Source organism: Pipistrellus kuhlii, unplaced genomic scaffold (genome assembly GCF_014108245.1).
Source record: "Pipistrellus kuhlii isolate mPipKuh1 unplaced genomic scaffold, mPipKuh1.p scaffold_m20_p_9, whole genome shotgun sequence".
NCBI classification, from domain to species: Eukaryota; Metazoa; Chordata; class Mammalia; order Chiroptera; family Vespertilionidae; genus Pipistrellus; species Pipistrellus kuhlii.
The window spans coordinates 34,908,747-34,930,824 of NW_023425595.1; the positions used below are offsets into that span (position 1 = coordinate 34,908,747).

At 38.7% G+C, this 22,078-nt stretch overlaps 1 protein-coding gene across 5 annotated transcripts in view; it reads left to right on the plus strand.

Moving 5' to 3' along the window:
- Positions 1 to 22,078, plus strand: part of UVRAG (UV radiation resistance associated) — a 261,973-nt gene that overhangs the window by 41,726 nt on the left and 198,169 nt on the right. For all 5 annotated transcript variants that reach the window (XM_036426266.2, XM_036426267.2, XM_045577909.1 and 2 more), the window contains 3 exons: positions 1,248 to 1,409; positions 4,625 to 4,699; positions 19,318 to 19,403. In XM_036426266.2, the coding sequence (XP_036282159.1) occupies positions 1,248 to 1,409; positions 4,625 to 4,699; positions 19,318 to 19,403 (323 nt within the window). The remainder of the gene's footprint in view (positions 1 to 1,247; positions 1,410 to 4,624; positions 4,700 to 19,317; positions 19,404 to 22,078) is intronic.

A 22,078-nucleotide genomic window follows, 5' to 3' on the forward strand; every position in this document is an offset into this window, starting at 1 on the left:
GGCTTTATTTCCTTTTGAGGGTCTGCTCTGCCCCTCATTCCGACTCTGACTTGATTGGTCAGGGCTTGGGGCTCCGGTTCACATTATTGAACGATTGGCTAATTCAGGGGAAGGGGAAGGATAAGGCAGAGCCTGTGATGGCAGCCCCCTGAGAATCTGGAAGTCATATCAAAATGGCGGAACTTAAGATGGTGGCAAGCTCCTTTCTTTGATAGAAAAGATCCCTAGTTCACTCTCACACTTCAAAGTTTATTATTCCCTCCTGTGCTACTGTGTAGCCTTTGCATCATTCTGTTATTGAATTTTTAATGGAATGATAGAATTACTTAAATAGAGGTTTAAGCCAACAGATTTGAGGTACTTTGAGGCATTATTTATATTTCTTTTCTTAATAATTATGTCTTAATTGTTTAAGAAGTAAATAAATGGATTGTCATATAGAGATGTACTTGTGAGATATTAAGACTGTATGCTCCTTTTAATGACTATCCTATCTAATAAAAGAGTAATATGCAAATTGACCATCGCTCCAATACACAAGATGGCCACCACAAGATGGCCTACAGGGGAGGGCAGTTGTGGGTGATCAGGCCAGTAGGGGAGGACAGTTAGGGGTAACTGGGCTGGCAGAGGAGGGTAGTTGTGGGAGGACCAGGCCAGCAGGGGAGGGCAGTTGGGGGGGCAAGGCCTGCAGAGGAGGATATTTGGGGGGGACCCAGTCTAACAGGGGAAGGCAGTTAGGGATGACCAGGCTGGCAGGGGAGGGCAGTTAGGGGCAATTGGGCTGGCTGGGGAGCAGTTTGGCATCGATCAGGCTGGCAGGGGAATGTCTAGGGGGTTATCAGGCTGGCATGCAGAAGTGGTTAGGGGCAATCAGGCAGGCAGGCAGGCAGGCGAGCAGTTGGGAGCCAGCAGTTCTGGATTGTGAGAGGAATGTCTGATCCCACTGGGCCTAAACGGGCAGTTGGACACTCCTCAAGGGGGCCCAGATTGGAGAGGGTGCAGGCTAGGCTGAGGGACCCCCTTCCTCCCCTGTGTATGAATTTTGTGCACTGGGCCTCTAGTAATAAATAAGAAGAAAATTTTAAAAATGCCATTATAACCCTGTCCTGCTAATTGGAATGTCTTCTTGGTTTACTTAAGTTTGCATTTTAAAATATTTATGAGGTCTTTGATCTCAACCTAATTGAAATAACTGGAAACAAGTTAAGAGTCTTTCTCAGGCATATTTTCATTTCCATCAACAGAATCCAACATGGCGGAGTCTTGATTTTGGATTAATGCCCGATCGCCTTGATACCTCTGTGTCCTGTTTTGTGGTGAAGATATGGGGTGGGAAGGAGGCCTCCTACCAGCTGCTGATCGAGTGGAAAGTCTGCCTGGACGGGCTGAAGTACTTGGGTCAGCAGGTAATGTGGAGGCTGCAGTTCCACGTGGTTGCCTTCTCTACATTAACCTCTTCAGCTTCCTGTTGATTCTCCTGATTCCACATTTAAAGTTTGTTTACTTAGTAGATAAATTTGAATCTTGCCAAGTATGAACAATAACCTTTAATTGAAGAAATTTATGGAGAAGGACCCTAATCTGCTAATTTAAGGATTAAAAAAAAAACACAAAATACTATTAGCTGCTGCCCTCCACCCAGACTCTGACTGGGAGCAAACCTGCAACCTTTGCTGGATGGGATGATGCTCCATCCAACTGAGCCAGCGGCCAGGGAAAGGGATTTCTTTCCTTTTTTTAGGAAAGAATATGCTTTCTCATGGTTTCTGTCTTATTGGATGTTCTCCCCCTAAAATCTGAAAATTAAGTTCAAAATACTATTAAACACCTTCTTTTATGCCCAGGAGATCTGGGAATAAGAAGAGCTACTGCTGTTGACTGGGCACAGGGAGGACAGATGCCCAGCTTACAACCTGCTCCCCGTTCCCTAGTGATGGGCATCGGCGGTCACAGCACTCGTCTCACTGGGCCCAGACATAGCTCCATAGTCTTTCTAACGCGTTAGAACTGCACATGAACTGAAACCTATTTGCATCCCCAGACATAGGTCATGATAATTAATGTTAATGGCAACTTGTGAAGGTTTATATAATGGCCCCCATTTTTCCAGATGGGAGAATTTGTCCTCAGGCAGTTTAAGAAATTGCTCCTTGTGCCTTAGCTCACTTCCTTGCACGTCGTCATGGGTGTCACCCCCTTTGCCTTGGGGTGAATGCCATTTCTATTTTGTGATACCTATGGGACTACTGTTAAAGGTAACCCTAAAACATTAGTCATATCTACAAACATCCCTGATGTTTTTTTTAAAAATATATATTTTTTTATTGATTTCAGAGAGAAAGGGAGAGGGAGAGAAAAATAGAAACAACAATGATGAGAGTGAGTCACTGGTCGGCTGCCTCCTGCACATTCCCCACTGGGCACCAAGCCTGCAGCCTGGGCCTGTGCCCTGACTGGGAGGGAACTGAGCAGTGACCTCCTGGTTTATAGGTCGATGCTCAACCACTGAGCCATGCCAGCTGGGCATCCTGATGTTTCTTAATATTTTATTTACCATATACTTTGTGGTGTGTGTTTCTTTTAAAGAAACAATTTAATTCTACATGTTCAGATTAGAGAAATGTCTGCCCTTGTTTGACTTACCCTACTTTATTTATTTTGTGTCCTGTAGTGATTGGAACAATGCATGTGACAGATATTTCCTTACCTGCTGCAGATTCTAACCAGCAGCAAATCCTTAATCTTCTTGATTTTTGTATTTTCTCCCCTATTTTAGGGCTGGTCTTCTTAAACATAAATAGTAAGATAATGACTTTTGGTTGGGTCTCTCCTCTCAGTACCAGAAACTTGTTGCACTGACGCAGGCCTGCCAGGCCTGCCCTGAAGCGCACACCCTGCCTGTCTCCCCACAGGCTGTGTAGTTGACTCACTGTGGTTAGACTGATGCCAAGCACCTGTTTATTTTTCTTCTGAAAATATCTTCATTTTGTGGAGGATGGTGTTTCCTTTTTTTTGTGTGTGTGTGTGTTGTTATTCCTCACCCAAGGATATTTTTCCATTGATTTTTTTAGGGAGAGGGTAGGACAGAGAGAAACATTGGTGTGAGAGACACACATCAATTGGTTGCCTCCTGCACAAGCCTGACCAGGGCCCAAGCCGGGGAGGAGCCTGCAACTGAGGAACATACCCTTGACTGGAATCGAACCCGGGACTCTTTTGTCCACAAGCCAATGCTCTGTTCACTGAGTCAAACTGGCAAGGGCAAGGATCATGATGCTTAACATTAGAGTTGCAGGGCTAAAGGCCACAGAGATGGAATTGGTGTAGAATTGTTATTTATTTCACAAATGTTTGACAGAATTCTTTAGTGAGGTCATCTGGGTGGTAAGATTTCTTTTTAAAATTTTTTTTTACTGATTTTAGAGAGAGAGGAAGGGAGAGATAGATAGATTGAAAGAGAGATGTTGGAATTGATTTGTTGCTCCACTAATTTACACTTTCATTGGTTGGTTCTTGTTTTATGTGCTTTGACAGGAGATTGAACCCACAACCTTGGCTTATTGGGACAATGCTCCAACCTAATGAGCTACCTGGCCAGGGCCTGGGTGTTAGGATTTTTTTTGTTGGGAAGTATGAGTTTTAGATAATGCCAACACATTAACTAAAACTCATACTTTAATTTTTTTATTAGGTAAGAGGCTATTCATGTTATCTGTGTCTTCTTAAGTAAGCTTTGATAGGTTCCAAAGAATTTGTTGGTTTTGCCTATATTGCTATAAAAATTTCTACAGTGTTCCTATATCCATTTTATGTATGTAGGCTATAATTCTTTCTTCTTTTTTTTTCTTGCTGTTGGTAATTTCTGTCTTCTCTTAAGATCATTCTGACTAGAGATTTACCAATTTTATTATTTTTTTCAAAATACTGTATTTTGTCTCATTGAATATCTTTATTATTATTATTTTCAGTTCCACTGATTTCTGCTTTTATCAAGTAACTAAATCTATTTCCATGGATACTTTATGCTATTATCTTAAGTCTTAAATTTTAAAGTTTTAACCTTCCTATCTTTCAGGTGAAGGTTAATTTGTCGTGGCATTAACTAAAACTCAAATCAGCTGCATTTGAAAGAGAATAGTATGCAAACAATAATTACGCAGACATTTAAAGACTTTAGGGATTAGGGATTATTTTTAAATACTCTTTGAAAATAGGAAATACTCATCTTTTATTTTTTTTCCTAGGGTTTCATATTTTTAAGGGGTTCTTATAGACTAACTGGATTGTGTTTTCTTTGAGATAAGAGAATACGTGCTATCAGCTTCTGAACCCCTGTACCTTATGAATAGTCTCTCCATAACAACCTCAAGACGTGTTTGTGGAAAATACATGTGAATGATGGTGCCTGTGATCTCATGAGATGGTTTGTGAGGCTTTTGACTAAATCGGGAAGCCTTGGTTGATTACCTGGTCCAATGATAGCAATTTGTTTTCTACCAGCTGGTTGGCTAGAGCCAGCTTGTTTTTTAGCACTGAAGTATCCTGTGGAAATATGATTCTCCAATCATATTTAAATGATTGGAATGAGAGAAACTAATAGTATGTTTTCCTCCCCTCTTAGATTCATGCTCGCAACCAAAATGAAATAATATTTGGGCTGAATGATGGCTACTATGGTGCTCCATATGAACATAAGGTAAGAGCTTTTCCTAGTTTTAGGAGTTTTGTTTAGTGTGGGTATGCCTTGGCTTATAAGGAAAAATGCTCTGTGTAAACAGAACCATGTTTTAAGTATTGTAAATTTGTTGTTTAAGTATGGCTTAAGAGGAATGCCTTTAAAATGAAACCTTATTTTATAACCACCCTATTCATCTTTTCTGAATCTAGATTATCTTCATTTTCCTTTAAGGAAATGGAACTGCTTTTTCTTATTCTATACAATTCTTTGGGGATTAAGAAAGAACAACGAATTTTGATTAAATGCAGTAACAATTTTGTTAAATGTTTCAGATATCTTTTACAGCTTTAAATACATCTAAAAAACTATGAGTCAAGTTATATTATAACCAATGCTATCTCTATTTCTAAAGACAATTAGAGAAAGGAAAGGGAAGAGAATCCATATTTACTAAGTACATACTTTTTTTCCCCCTTACATGGAAACACTTTCTCTGGAGACCCTGCCTAATATATCTTTGATCTTTGTCTTACTCCTGCTTTTTGAAATATGTTATTTATTTCAGAGGGGATTGGAGAGGGAGAGAGAGATAGAAACATCAATGATGAGAGAGAATCATTGATTGGCTGCCTCCTGCACACCCCACACTGGGGATCAAGCCTGCAACCTGGGCACATGCCCTGACCGGGAATTGAACCATTATCTCTTGATTCTTAGGTTGATGCTCAACCACTGAGTCACCCTGGCCAGGCTGTATGCCAATTACTAAACTAGGTACTGAAAGGGAAAACCAACACAGTCTTTCCCTCCTGTTGTGGAGAAAAACCCGGTTCTTTCCTACTGTGTTTCTCTTTCCTGTGTCTCCTTTACTATTCCCACTTCACTTTTGACACTTCTGGTCACCAAACCAGCAACTTATTCTCTGTGACACCAGCTGGATGTCCTGCAATTGAACTTAATTCTCACACTATCTACCACAGGGTAAGGGCTCAGTCCCACAAGACTGCTCTTGCCTGCCCCCACTTCAGATGCCACCTACAATACCAGGTTGTCACCTGTGCTTCTGAGCAACCAGCTAGTGATCCAAGATTCCAGTGACCCCTTCTTGGGTTTGATTAATTTGTAGAGTGACTCACATAGAAACACATTTATTACTTTATTAAAGGATTTCATAAAGGAAACAGAGTAGCAGCCAGATGGAAGAGATGTATGGGTGAGGTCTGGGTGGCCCTGGACGCAGAGCTTCTGTCCCTGTGGAGCTGAGGCACGTCACCATCCCAGTGTGTACGTATTGGCCAACTTGAACTCTGTACTTTTGGGGCATTAAGGAAGCTTCATCATGTAGGCATGATGGATCATTAATTCCATTTTCAACCCTCTTCCTTCTCAGGAGAATGGGGCAGGGGCAGGGCTGAAAATTCCTTCAAGGGACCAGCCCTCATCCAGGAGCCACTCTTTGTTGCCTCATTAGAACAAAAGATACTCCTTTCACCTGTGTTGGGAGGCCTATGATTAGAACAATAGGCTCTTATCACTTAGGAGAATTACAAGGGTTTCAGGAACTCTATGTTAAGAACTGGGGTCAGAGACCAATATATATATATATACTACTATATATTACAATATTATCAGATGGGTACTGTGGGGTACAAAAGTATTAGACACATATTCACATTCTTTTAGTTAAGGAGATATAATTGCATGTTTTAGTTGAGATAAAACTGCATCTATTCCAGAGAGCACTAGTTTACAAATAGCTTTAGTTTGAAAAATTATTTTGATATCATTTATTTCTGTCTTACAGATAATGCAGGTGAATCACAGCAGAACCTTAAATCAGTTGAAAGGACCTTAGGAATAGGTGCTCCTTCAAATGTTTGGGGATTTCAATAGGAACATTGCTGTAACTTGAAGTTGGGGTGGATGGAGGTTGATAAATAGTTAGGTTACCAGTTGAGATGGTTTCTAGATGAATTTAAATACTAGGCTGGCAATTGGGGGAACAGGGCGGAATGAGAGGCTGTTGGGCCAGCCAGTATTTTATCTAATAAGCTGTACCTTTCAGATCCAAGTTCAGGAGTTTTGGCTTTAATATAGACATGTAATCTTTGCCTGAATTTCCTTTTGGCAAAGACTCTTTAGGGGTAGGCAGATGCTGACAACTACCTAGTGATTAAGGATAGGGTTTTGGAGACAGATCGATTTGTTTAATTTCAGGCACTACTGCTGCTCATGTATGAGAGTGATCTTGGACAAATTGAGTCATGTCTGTGTTTGTGTCCTCATCTATAAATGAGATAAATTCTACCTCATCATAAGTTGATTCTGAGGATTAAAGATGGTAATGTATATTACTGGAATAAGCCTGGCACATGAATGGAGTTCATTAATAAATGGGAATTGCTAGTCACTAGGCAGTAAACCTTTTGATAAGGGGGAGTGGCTACATTTCTAATGCTTATCATGTGTCCCTTTCACAGTGCCTGTCCTGGGGTGGATGATCAATAAAAACTTGTTAATGAATACAGGTGAAGGCTTGCTGTATTTAAGACTATCCTAAAAATAATTTTGAGATTAAAAATCTTAAGGGGATGCTATTTCTCTCTCTCACCATACTTTATCTTTAGCCCAAACTTTTGGAGTTTTATTGTTATGAAACTTATACTGTCATAATAACTAAATATTAGGTATTGACAAAGTACAAAAAGAGTTCCATTGGTAAGAATTCTTTCCTCAGACTAAAAATTATAACAGCAATGTCTTAAGCGTCCAGTAGATGGCAGTGCTTTCTCATTCTAATAAAAGAGAATCCAAGCTAAAAGGATCAGATCTTTTTGGAATGAAGTTTAGGAGATTGAAATAGCAATTTGGTGATTAATTTTACAAATACAGCCATATAATTTGATTATCTCAAGTGAATAGTCAAGCAGAGATTGAAGGTTTAGAGACAGGAGCAAGTTTCATAGTCTGAGAGCCTGGACAAATGAAAAGTTCATTATTTTCAATTTGTGATACTTTTGAAAATTAGGAAACCTGAATCTCAGTTTTGTTCTGCTACTGTGTTCCTTGAGCAAATCAATTAACTCCTCTTTGCTTTAGGTTCCTCATTTTTTTTTTTTTTTTTTTTTTTAAAGCTATCAAATGCTGGGGGAATATTCGAATTTCCAGCTCAACAACCTCGTTTCATGGATGAACAAACTGAAGTTCAGGAAGTCTCATGAGCTCTTGAACCTGTCATGGAAAATATGTTTTATGCTATAGAGTATAACTTGGCCATAACTATAATAATATCATATATATGTAATATATAATAGAATAAAATCACTACATATTTTCATAGCTCTTAACTTTAAGAATTTGCCTATAAATTATTTAACCCCATCATAAAAATAGCCTGTGAGGAAGGCAGAGCATCAATTTTAGTAGTGTTAGTAGCAGGTATCTACTAGATATAGCATAAGTATTTGAGATTAAATGAATGGCCAAGGTATCAGGACGAGTTAGTGGCAGAGCCAGGATTAGAACACATCTCTATTTCTCAGTAGGCACTTTCTTCATTATATATGCCACTTGTGTAAAATTGATGGATAGATGATGTTCACTTAATTTCTTTTTGATGTTTCTTCCATCTTTTAACTTGATTAATGGTGATTGTGAGTACTTGAGATATCATCTTTAATCTATAGAAACTCAGTTATTAGTATTTTCAGGATAAAGATGCTGAAACCTAGAAAAGTTAAGAGATTTCCATTTAGTTAACGTTATGGGATTGTGAAATTTAAAAAATGGCTATTTCCTCTTATTATTCAAATTAATGGATGCTAACTTGTTTCCAAAGCACGTTCCACACAGTACACAAGCAGAACATTCAGAAGTAAGGATTAAGTGTCCCAGGCAGCCCATGTTTTAACAACAGAAAAAGAGCTATGGTATAATTTCTGTACAAGTCTCAAGCAAAAGTTGGAAAATCATAAAAATAGCTCATTCCTACACATATCCTCTTCAGTTTTATTTGTAGCCACCCCCTCTCCTATTACAAAATGCAAGGAACAAAGACTAGACAAATCCTCAGGGGCAGTTTCTAATAGCTGACTGCTTTGCTATAAAACGTCTAGGTAATTATGAGCTCGGTTTACATCCAGGGTAAAACTTGGTTTCTGAATGATCTGAGCTGGTGTGATATCCTAGTTACAGTATTACACCAGGTAGGTATAGAGCTTTTGGAAACTACTATTGCTAGTTTTCATTTGCTGAGTGCCTACTTCATATCAGATACTATACCAGCTACTTCTTGTGTTTTTACTTAATTTATGTGACAGCTCTACAGTGTAGTTATATCATTGTTTCACAGGTAGAGTATACTAGAAGAGAACATTAAACTACTGACCCAAGATTACATAGCTAGTAAGATCTGACTTATTCAAAGACCTTTTCTCAACCACTGTGCTACATGGCATCTCTACATTTCTTCCCAGCTCATATAGCATGTCATAGTACCAAGTCTCTATCTTTAGATTTAACCAGAGATATCCACTCTGCATTATGAGAATAAAATGAGAGAGTACACGGGAATGTGCTTTGAGTGATATAAATTGTACAGGCTTTGGGTATTTATTATTGTAGACTGGGCATGCAATGCCCATGAGGCCATCAACGCACTGAAGTCCACATAAGTTCCAGGTATTAGTCACTATATTTGGCTTCCCTCTGAGTCTGCCCCCCCCCCCCCCCCTTTCTCTTGGATCAGATTAACTTCTGACAGATGTTTGGAAAATCATCTTATCCTGTAATTCATATTTATAAATCCCACTGCTGCAGTGTGGTCCCCGTTCTCTTTCTTCATTGAAGCCAGAGAATAATCTGGGAAAATGCCATGTTTCCTGTTATGAATTTTTGAGGCTCTTGTCTTCTTAGCACAATTTTTGAGCTTTTCAGAATTTTAATACTGGAAAATTCAAAGACAAGCGTGGTTCTTCGTATAGATACTTTAGATTCTTGAAAAGTAAATAGAAACAGCTTGACTCGTCATCACTAGGGAATTCAGAGAGTTTAGATTTTTATTTAGTTTAAAATTTTGAAAACTAGTTTTTATTATTCTTCCTTAGATTTGTGGTGAGGGCCTTCTTGACCATTTCCCCCCTCTGACAGCTTCAGTTTAAACTGTTCTGCAAAGCTGGGACTCCATTTCTTTCATTAAAAAAAGTCTTTCCACTAATGCTAGTTTAACATGATGTCACTATTGCCTTCTCTTCTTCTCTCACTTGTCTCTTCTCTCACAGTTGTAGTCATTTGTGTGTACATCTTTCTTCCTGTGAGGGCATGAGCTCATGTAGGACTGAGGTTCTGTCTCATTTTTATAATCCTAGGATTTAGTTAGTAAATAGACTTTACTTAGTAAATATTTTTCCATGAGTTGCTGAAGTCTACTAGAACCACATGGCTGCTCTCTCTACTCTAAAATACACTTTTCACTTAAGCTATGCCTACTTTAGCAGGGTCACTTTTAGTCCTCATGCCAGAGAGTGGCACTGATGACAATCAGTCCACTTCAGACTTGTAGTGTGTGACTACGATTGTGTTCATTTTTTGAGGGTTGTTTGAAACACTAAAGTATGAACAAGAACCTATTTATCCCTGTTGATTTTAACTAAAATAAAAGAAATAATAAAAATAAATAAACAAAGAGCTCTGGCCAGTGTGACTCAGTTGGTTTTGGGCATTGTCCAGTGCACCAAAAAGTTGCCAGTTCGATTCCCAGTCAGGGCACATGCCTGAGCTGTTAGCTCAATCCCCGGTAGGGGGCATGCAGAAGGCCATATTCTCTTTCCCTTTTCCTTCTTCTCTCTCTCAAAACCAATTAAAAATATTTTAAAATAACTAAAAAGAATTGATTTTAGTTTCAGGATCTGTATACCTTTACTTAACACTATTCTTTTTTTTTTTTAAATATATTTTATTGATTTTTTACAGAGAGGAATGGAGAGGGATAGAGAGCTAGAAACGTTGATGAGAGAGAAACATCGACCAGCTGCCTCCTGCACACCCCCTACAGGGGATGTGGCCGCAACCAATGTACATGCCCTTGACTGGAATCGAACCTGGGACCTTTTAGTCCGCAGGCTGACGCTCTACCACTGAGCCAAACCAGCTTCGGCAACACTATTCTTTTTAAAAATATATATTTTATTGATTTTTTTTTTTTTTACAGAGAGGAAGAGAGAGGGATAGAGAGTTAGAAACATCGATGAGAGAGAATCATTGATCAGCTGCCTCCTGCACCCCCCTACTGAGGATGTACCTGCAACCAAGGCACATGCCCTTGACTGGAATCGAACCCGGGACCTTTCAGTCCGCAGGCCGACGCTCTATCCACTGAGCCAAACCAGTTTCGGCAATAACACTATTCTTATTTTCATTGCTTCTCATGGCTTTGAGGGAGAGGAAAACATCCTCTGTTGTCTCGAACCTTAGACCAAATCTGGGGGAATATACATTTTTAGCTCCAGTTCAGAGTCTAACAAGAGGTCTTGCCTCCCTCCTTAATAGCTCAGCATCTGGGCTTCGTCAGTGTTCAGAGGCAGGGGTGTCCAAGGCTAGCAGGTGCTTGACAGAGGTACTTGCACAATTTTTTTCAGTTTTAACTTGGCTGACACTTAAAAGTATATTAGTGTCCAAATAAACATATACACATAGGAACACAGGCTGTCTGTTGATTCATCAGGTAGCTATTTTAGGAGTTGTATAAATAAATATTAAATATATATATTTTTTTAAGTACATGCATTGCATCTGAAAATGTGTTCAAATAGTAGAATGAGCCATTGTTCCCCCCCGCCCCCAATTATAATTTCTTATTCTACTTAAGTAAGTGGAAGGACTATTTTCAAAGTTTACTTACAGTTTTAAGAATAACAGAACACTGACAGACAGGCCTGCTAGGGAAAGCTTTCGGTGGAGCCCTTAAATTACTGTCCTCAGGCTTCCACTTGGGCCTTTTGACTTCATGTTAACATACTGCATCTGGATGATTCAGACTCCTCCCAAATCTACATCTCCTGTCTTGTGTATCTATGTATCCCAAATCTATGTATCAGACTTGTGTCAAATTGCTTGGATGTTTCAGAGTCACAACACTCCATAGGTCCCAAACAGCTCAGCTCCCCTCCCCCTTTCAAAATAACCCTCCGTCAGTGTGTTCCTTACTTCAGTGAATGGTACTGCTCTCCATCCACTCTCTCAAATGAGAACAAGGAGTTATATGAATGGCTTATCAGGTCTTGCTGTGATCTGGTTCCTGATTTCTAAGTACTCCATCATATCACTTTCTTATGCTAAAATTTACCCGTCTCAGTTTTAGCTGAGATCCCATTTCTATAGAATGTTTTTCTGTAAATACCCCCTAAATCCAGTTTGTTCTCTCCTCTTATTCCCCATAGCACCTTGCATTTCATTTTCCTCATGACTGACCCTTTTTCTGTTATATTCTGATTGCCCATTTGCGCATTTCTTTTTCTTATTAGAATGTAAACTGTGTAAGGGGAGGGACAGTGTCTCTCTTCATCGCTAATTTGTCCCTAGTGCTTGGTACTGTGCCGAGCACAGAGTAATACATAATTTAATAGCTATTTGATGAACGAGTGGATGAAGCTTCTGTAGCAGTAGATCATTAAAAATTCTATTGGGATGTACTGCTTGCTCATCATCAATTATGTAGCTTGTTACTCAAAATTCAAGTTCTCTTTTTTAAAGTAGTTTTGACTCTTTCTGCGTAGATACTTGTCATTCGTAAGTTATTGTAGTTTAAATGGCATTCTTTATTTTTCTCTTCAGATTTGCTTTCCCTTCCAATTTTCCACATCTTCATAACTATTTTCTCATTTATTCAGGCCTCAAATCTTGTAGTTAGGTTTGATTGATTTGTTTTATCCACTCTTTTGAGTCCTTCTTTGAAATAACTTATGTCCATGGCTACTTTTCCATCTCCATTGCCATAATCCATGCTCAGCCCAGCATCCCTAGGGGGCTGATTACTGCATTAGTTTCCTGGCGGGCCTGTGGACTCTGGTCTCTATGTATCCACTCTGTCTTATTCACCGCTGCCTAATCAATCTTCCTAAAGCACACTCGCATTTTGGTTGTATAGAGCAACTTTTCGTATGGTAGAAGTGTACAAACCTTTGACCCAATTTCCGTCTCTCCATTAACTTAAATTCAGCCAGTGTTGATTTGGTTCTGTCTCTGCTTTTATCTTTACTTCCTCTCTCTCTCTTTTTTTTCATGGTTTGAGTTCTCATTACCTCTAGAAAGTGGATTTTTAGAAAGCTTCCTTAGTGGTTTTTGGACATTCTGACTCCTCCAGTTCATTACCAGAGTAACCTTCCTTAACTGTAGGTCTGATTATTAGCTGACACTGTTGGAAACCTTTCATGAGCCCTATTGACCAGAGTTGTCTTGGCTTTTTAGCATGACACACACGGCTTTCTGTCACCTCAGTCCTTCCAACTTAATCATTCAGCCATATTTCCCACTGTTTCCCTCTTCAGGATTCCCAGTCATTTTCATACCATGAAGTTGAACAAATTGGACCACCGTTTAATGCTCGAATATAGCTTGTATTTCCCATTGTCATGCTTTGGCCAAATGTGTTCAGTCTATATGGGACTTTCCTTCACTGCCAATCAGCTTTTTAGTACTTCTTAATCTATCCCAAATACTGCTGCTGGTTGTGATCTTTGATGTTCTTGCTTCTACTTGATGGAATCTTTACCACATCAGAACTCCTGTAGCTTTTCTTTTTAACCTTTCTTTTGGTACCTTTATATTTTCCCCTTCACTTGCAAACTTAACTGTTTTTTTTTTTTTTTTTTTTAATATATTTTATTGATTTTTTGTACAGAGAGGAAGGGAGAGAGATAGAGAATTAGAAACATCGATGAGAGAGAGTCATCGATCAGCTGCCTCTTGCACACCCCCTACTGGGGATATGCCCGCAACCAAGGTACATGCCCTTGACCGGAATCGAACCCGGCACCCTTCAGTCCCCAAGCTGACGCTCTATCCATTGAGCCAAACCCGTCTCGGCCTTAACTGGGTTTTAAACTTTTATAAGGATGGTAGCAATTACCTGACACTTTCTATGTATTCAGTGTTTAGTAAACACTGAAATGAATAAGTGTATGTATAATACTTTTTGCTTTATAATCACTTATCCTGTCACCTGGATTACTTCAGTACAATTTTTATAGTTTTAATAAAATTAAGGACAGTCTTAGGACTGCTGTAGCAGCTAAAATGTACAGTAACACATTTAAAAGGTGACTCATTCAGTGATCTAATACAGGGGTAAGCAAACTATAGTCCACATGTTTTTGTGTGTCCAGCAGGCTAAGAATGGTTTTTACATTTGTAATGAATTTGAAGGAGAAAACGAAGAATATGTGAGAGATGATATGTGTTTGGCAAAGCCTAACATATTTACTATCTGGCCATTGACTGGGAAAGTTTGTTGACTGCTGATCTAGAAACACACCTGATCATCTGCCTAGAATTGCTCCTGCTTATGGGATATGTGAAAATATCTGCTTCCTTGAACAGTTTAATAGATACTCACCCAGACGTTCATAGAAAACAAATGGGTAGGCCTGGCTTCAGAAGAATTTTGAGTGACATGTAAATCTCTGGGCTCTTTGGCACTTAGCAGTATCTCACACAGATAACCAGATACAAACGAGCCATTTCTTTCCATTATACCCCTTCATCAGAGGTCTGTCGGGATTGCACATCTGGTGAAGTTAGATGTCATTCAGAACAAGGCTCTTAGCGTATTTCAAGAATGATAATTGCTAAGTGGTGGCTGAAGCAGAAGGGTTTAATAATGCCCTTAAGTTGCCTTAAATGTACATGGACCCCGAATTTTAGAACTGGAAAAGGTCTTAGAGATCAAGTGTAGCGCGGTCATTAAGAACATGGGCTATGGAGCCAGACTGCATGGCTCTTCTACTTAATCCTCTCTGTGGCTCAGTTTCCTCACCTTTAAAGTGGGGATAATAATAGTATCCATTTCACAGGGTTGTGTGACTATTAAATATGTTAACCTTGAGCATATTAACATTTATTAAAATTAACATGGAAAACAACACTGCCTGGCATACTGTAAATGCTCACAAATACTTTCCTTGTGTCTGTTGCTTTCCTTTTTTAATGATTGTTTTTAGTAGCAGTAATCTCATCTCCTTAGCCCTGCTGGAGTTAAATGTTTTTCTTTATGACCACGACAGGCAGAATGGGTTAAAACCTTTCCTTTGCTCTTTCCCTGCTATAACGTATTTCTTTTAGTTGTGTGTTAGTAGTGTGGATGATTTTTTAATAGGAAAAAATGTTTGGCAGCTTTTTGCATAAAATAAGAGAAAATAAATGGAATGTCATTAATCATTTCTTTGATAAATTTTGGGGGTAATTTTTGTACATGGTATTAAGGATGGACCCAACTTCATCTTTTGCATGTGGCTACTCAGTTGTTTCAGCATCATTTGTTGTAAACACTGTTTTTTCCCCATTGAACTGAATTGTTGAAAATCAATTGAATAAAGGTATATGAGTTAACTTATGGGCTCTCAGTTCTATTCCATTATCTATATATCTATCCTTATGCCAATACTACACTTGTGATTACTGTTACTTTGTAGTAAGTTTTGAAATTGGTAAGCATGAGTCCTCCAATTGGTATATATTACATTGATTGATTTTCATTTATTGAACCATCTTTACATACCTTGAATAAAACCCACTTGTTCCTGGCATATAATCCTTTTAAGAAATTATTTTTAATTGTGGCAAAATATACAGAATGTAATATTTATCACCCTAACCATTTTAAGTGTAAAGTTTAGTGGTACTAAGTTCACATTATTGTGCAACCATTGGCATTATCCATCTCCAGAACTCGTCATCTTGTAAAACTGAAACTCTCTATTCATTAAGCACTAAGTCCCCATCTTCCCCTTCTCCAAGTGTCCTAGCACTCAACCTACTGTTTCTATGAATTTGACTACATTAGGCATCTTATGTAAGCGGAATCATACAGTATCTGTTCTTTTGTCACTGGTTTTTTTTTTATGTAACACTAGGGGCCCAGTGCACAAATTCGTGCACGTTGAAAGGAATTGTGGTCCGAGAGGCTACAGTGGGCACGGGCGGGTCTCCACCCATCCTCCGCACCCCTACCCAGACTCTCCCACTGAGGCCCTGGTTCCCTGTCTGCCAGCAGCCCCACTCCCACCACTGCCATTCTCATGCACTGATGGCACTGGCCCTGCTCGCACCCATTGATGGTGTGGAGCAATTGGGGCCAGCACCAGCAGTGGGTGCGAGAAGGCCTGGCACCGTCAGTGAGTGTGAGTGGTGGCTTTGGTGCCGGAGCAGGGGGAGGAGAAGCCCTCAGGGGCAATGTGGGCAGCAGCCACTGCTCACACCTCTGCCGAAAGATCAAGACCAGTGCCAGGCAGCGGCAGTGGGTGTGAGCGGAGCCAGTGCTGGCAGCAGGTGTGAGCACTGGGCAAGTCCACAGTGCACAGGAGCAAAGAATTTTCAGTAACCACCAAAGGCATGCCCCAAAGATAGAGACTGGCACCCCACCTTGGTCTGGCACTTCTGCTCACCAGCTCCACCATCCCGCTGTGGCCAATGCCTGCCTTGTTCTGTGCTCACCCCCTGGTGATCAGCTCACATCATAGTGAATGGTTTAGTTGTTCCACCATTCGGTTTATTTGCATATTAGGCTTTTATTATTATATATAGGACTAGAAGCCCGATGCATGAAGATTCATGCCAGAATGGGCCTTTTTTCGTGCTGGCACCACTTTTGCTCTGGCAGAGCTGCCTTTTCCCTCTGCCTTTCTGCTTCATCCCAGAGCCGCCTTTCTGCATTCCTAGGCTGCTTAGAGGCTTCTGGCTGCTCACAGCCTGTGTATGCAAATTAATCCACCATCTTTGTTGGGTTAATTTGCATACTCCTGATTGGCTGGTGGGTGTTGTGAAGGTACGGTCAATTAGCATGCTGCTCTTTTATTAGGTAGATAATATAGGCCATATTATAGCACACGTTAGAATTTTCTTCCTATATATATAGCTAAATAATATTCTATTGTATGAGTATATACACATTTTGTTTATGGATTCATCTTTTGATGGACCTGGGGTTACTTCTACCCCTTGACTGTTGTGAATAATGCATTATTGAACATGGTTGTAAAAAATATCTCTTTGAGTCTTGAATTGCTAGACCAAATGGCATACACCTTTTTTTTTTTTAATTTTAATATTCTACTGGATTAATTTTGCTAATATTTTGTTGAAGATTCTTACATTTATATACATAAGGGATATTGGTTTATAATTTTCTTGTGATATTTTTAATTGACTTTGTTATCAGAGTAATTCTTGTCTCATAAAACGAGTTAAGAAGTATTTCTTCTTCCATATTTGGGCAGACTTTGAGAAGGATTAGTGTTATTATTTTTAAAAAATGATTGATAGAATTCACCAGTCAATTCATGTGGTTCTGAGCTTTTCTTTCCTGGGATTTTTATGATTCTGATTTAACCTTTTTACTTGTATTCTGACTTTATTAAATTAACATTTGTTAAGTGGAGCACAGGGGGCCAGGTGGTGAGCCATGATTTAATTACTGATCATAAGAGAAACTGAAATAGAGAACTTTATTTCTCACAAGTTCTAGAGAGGTTTATTACTCACCTGTACTATTACTTATGGGACATGCTTCAAAGAGCCACATAGGGAAGGAAGTCAAGGCAGGAGACAGAGGCAGCACCTTGGTTCCTGCCTTTATTAGGGTCCATGGTGGAGTGCTCTGGGCTTTCTGGGCTCGTGCTGAGTTAGTCAATTTAAACCAAAAGAGCAGTTTTGGTGGTCTCCATAGTTTTTTTTGTTTTTGTTTTTTTTTAATATAAAATTAAATTTTTTTTCTTTATTGATTAAAGTATTACATGTGACCTTATTTCCTCATTCTCCCCCCCCACCCCTGCACTCATGCCCTCACCTCCATGGGGTTTTTATCTAGTGGGGGCATAAGGCATACAGGTGCTGGTAGCAGAGGAGACTGCTTGATCACAAGTCAGATCAGGAACTTACTTTTGCTTCTGACTCTGTGAGCTGCCATCCAGGGTGTGTGCTTCCCTGAGGGGCTAGTGTCAGTTTAAGGTCCTTGCGGGCTGCTTGCTCAAGTAAAATGGATACCAAGGCAGCAATACTATGGAGTAGCTTAGCTTAACTTTTAGGTGATTTATAGGTATTTTCAGATTTTCTGTTTTTTCTTGAGATATTTTTGGGTTTCAAGTTATTTCCATTTATCTAGGTCACATGTGTCAAACACAAGGCCCGCGGGCCAAATCCGTCCCGCCAGGCCTTGCAATGTGGCCCGCACCGCGCTGTCATCACTGCACTCCGCTGCGTTTCCATCACAATGACAGTTTATGACTGTTCAGTAAACCATTCGGCCCGCGATTTAGGCTGGATTTTAGATTTTGGCCCCTTCTCTGATTGAGTTCGACACCCCTAATCTAGGTTATCTGATTTGTTGGCATGCAATTGTTCATAGTGTTCTTTTATAATACCTTTTATTTCTGTAAGGTTGGTCATAATGTTCTCATTTTCACTCTGATTTTAGTGATTTAAGTCTTCTCTCTTTTTTTCTTGCTCAGTCTAGCTTAAGGTTTATCAGTTCTGTTGATCTTTTCAAAGAACTAACGTTTGGTTTGTTGATTTTTTTGTTTGTTGTTTTTTGTATTTTCTATTTCATAGATCTCTGCTCTAATTTTTATTATTTCCTTCTTGCATGTTTTGGTTTTAGTTTATTCTTTTGTTAGTTCCTTAAGATAGAAGATTAGGTTATTGATTTGAGCTCTAATTTTTTTTTAGACATAGATGTTTGCAGCTATAAATTACACTCAGAGCCATACCGGCCAGGCTCCATTCTTTAATTTTCAACCTATTGGTGTTTGTGGTTCTAAAGTGCATCCCTTGTAGATAGCTTATAGTGGGTTGCTAAAAAATATTTTTTTCTGCCAATCTCTGCCTTTTAATCCACTTGCACTTAATGTAATTACAGATATGGAAGTTCTGCCATTTTTCTATTTGTTTTCTTATATCATTTTTGTTCCTTATTCCCTTCATTACTACCTTTTTTGGTGTTATCTATTTTCTCATATAACATTTTAATTCATTCTCATTTATTTTACTATGTATCTACAATATGAAAATGTTGGCTTCTGGTATTCGTAATTGGAACTTTGGAATGCCTTTTTCCCCATAAAAACATTACATGCAATGAGAAGGTATACTTGAAATATTATTGTTAATATTCTTCAGTCACATATATAAAAAAGACTTCTGGGGCTTCTCTGCGAAATTCACTGCAAAATGTGAAACATTATTTCTGTGGAAAAATATTAGAGGAAATTTATTTTGAGCTCACTTGCTTACAATGTTAAACTTTAGTTATAAAGAAGTTGTAATTTTGAATCTCTTAACAATTTGAATTATAATGTTAAAAAGACAAACATGATTAACTGTGCACATATTGTTTCACTGTGATTAACTTGTTAATTAATATCTTTTAGGGTTATTCAAATGCTCAGAAGAATATTCTTCTTCAGGTGGATCAGAACTGTGTTCGCAATTCTTACGATGTCTTCTCTTTGCTGCGGTAAGAAACTTCGTAGAGTCCTCCTGCATTTTCTAAAGAATCTTCCTCATTTTGAGTCTGTGACATTTCGGGGTGAGGCAATGTATGGGAGGTTTAGAAGCCGCTATTCAGGCTTGGCATTTTTTAGTGAGAGCTTCATAAATTGTGTAGCTGCAGCGATTTAAGTGTATCTCCTTCATAAAACCTTTGGGAAGTCATTTCCTTTCTTTGGACAGTGGGAGAGAGTGATTGGAGGCCAGTGATCTTAAGACAGGGGCATGAGCTATTTCTTGTCTTTGGCACTAGAAAGAGCAGCCAGCAGAAGTACAAAATTTAGACTTATCAGAATTTTAACAACTACAGCATTACTAGAAAAGCCCTCGTATAGCCCCAGCCACGGCTTAGAGTTTTGACCCGCTGTTTGTCTTTTAAAAGAATCATGTTTGGCAGGGAGCTTTGCACGAATCTCATGTTCGGAGGCTTAACTGCTGGAGCTCTGTTTTTTTTTTTGTTTTTTTTATAATGTCTGGGCTTAATTTTGAAAGATTTTAAAATTTGTTTTTAATTTTCAGTGTGGTAGATCATCTAGGACATTTTCCTAAGAGGCAGGTTACCAAAATAAATGCAATTCAAAATAAAGTTCACAGTGACACTCAACCTGTGTTCACCCTCCTCAGACAGATGGTTCATTGAAATTTGATTTTGGAAGTATTTTTCTAATGTTTACATAACACATAATAAATTTCAGACCATTAGACATCCTTTATATATCTATGAGAGGAAGAGACCAGAAGGATTATTGGACTCTTGTCCCATTGGATGATTATTTACTTTATAAACATTATGAAATGGGCCTTTCCTGTGCAAATCTTGAAGTTTATTATCCATGATGATAGAGAATTTGGTCACATGGACTGTATAAATTGCTCTTAAGAGACAATGATTTCAACTAAAGTAACCACACACATTTGATGACTTTTGACTCTCATCTGAGAAGTACTTTCACTTTGAATTCTTAGGCTGTGTAACAGAATGAACAGGATTTAGTAATCAGATAGTAGAGAAAGCAGGAGGTGTCAAAATATATAACTCATCTTTTTGAACCTATTCAGTTTGAGACTACATTAAGTTTAAGTAATGGAAAGAAGGTTGTACAGAAGTAATTTGAAATGTGAGTAAGCCACTAATGTTTCTTGACCTGTTTTCTTAAGTAAAATGAAAGTATAGATATAATTTTAAAGATATTTTCCAAGTATGAGACTCTGTGAGCTTATTAGAGTAATCATTGGATTAGATGAGAAGGGAAGGCAAAGTAAGTGAGAAGGAGAGGATTTGGGGAAGGCAGCATCATAGAAACTAAGAGAATACTATTCAAGGAGCATCAGAAGCTTCATGATACAGAAGAATGGGAACTGAGCAGAGTGACAGTAGCATCTTGGAAAGCAGCACAATAGAGAATGCTTCCCTCAACCTAACCCTGACTTTAGTTATCCTTGATTTACCTGATTCACTTCACCTCTGTGATTCTTTAGAAGTTGGAAGCAGTGAAGGTAAACATTTGTGTCATTTACAAGCATTTTCACATTTATGATCTCATTCTCTTAGAAACTTTTTATGTTCACACATCAGTGTAGAAGCTGAAGTCAAGAGGTGTTAAATGATTTATTTACCTGAGGGCACACAGCAAGTAAGAGCCAGGCTGGAGGTTGGTGTGAAGGTTTTCTGACAAGCATGTTTTGTAGATCCTTTCCCAAGTCACTTACCTTCGTAGGCTGGTGGCTATGAGGTGAACATTGGTAGTTGCTCAGTTAGTTAACACTGATCTTGCAACGATATGTCTCTTGGGGGTTTCATTTCTAGGGTATCTTTCAGGTTCCTCAGGCTTGTTAGCAGTTTGAATTGTTTTATTAACAGTGGCCCTGTCTTTACCATTTTGTTAAATCTTTTCTCCTGTAGCTGGTAGCACTTTCCCAGTGAAATGCAGCTTTCTCTGAAAATTCTCTTAAGACATCAGAAAAAAAGTAACCATCATCTCTGCTCAATCCAAAGTGCTTGGAAAACAAAAAGTTTTGTTCATAGTTTGTCTTCTTTAACTCAGGCAAAATTGTTCCTGGATGAGAATAATTTAAAAAATATATCTTTTCTTTTCCTGATGCTTTCTTGTTTTGTGAAATTGTTACTTCTTGATCTGTAATTTTATGTGAAAACACAAAGTCAGAATTTTTTAATATTATTCTTAGATCCACAAGATTCTCAGTGTCTTTTGGAGTCAGAATTCAGGTCTCCTGGTTCTGTTTTCTGAGAGTATATTGTAATTAATAACTTTCACTGTGTTGTTATGTGTGACTGTCTCAGGAAAGTAGGAAACCTTGACTAAGGCAAGGATTTGGAACCACCGAGGACCAGGACTTAAAACTCCTTCAGATGGGTGTGATGTACCATTTTTTAGGGAAACAATAACCTGAGATTTTACTCAGATTTTTTCACCTGTAGTGAAGAATTTAGGCTAATTTTAGTTGTCAAAAATAATAGAAACTTCTTCTAAATTTACCTTTAGTGTATGTGATGGTAATTAAATTTTTGCTTCTTTAATCCTTGGAAATTCCTAGATTAAGGGTTAGTTTTCATGTAACCAGACATTTAATTAAGAGCCATTTGATCTTCACCACAAGGTGTCGATGTTGCTCTTTAACTGG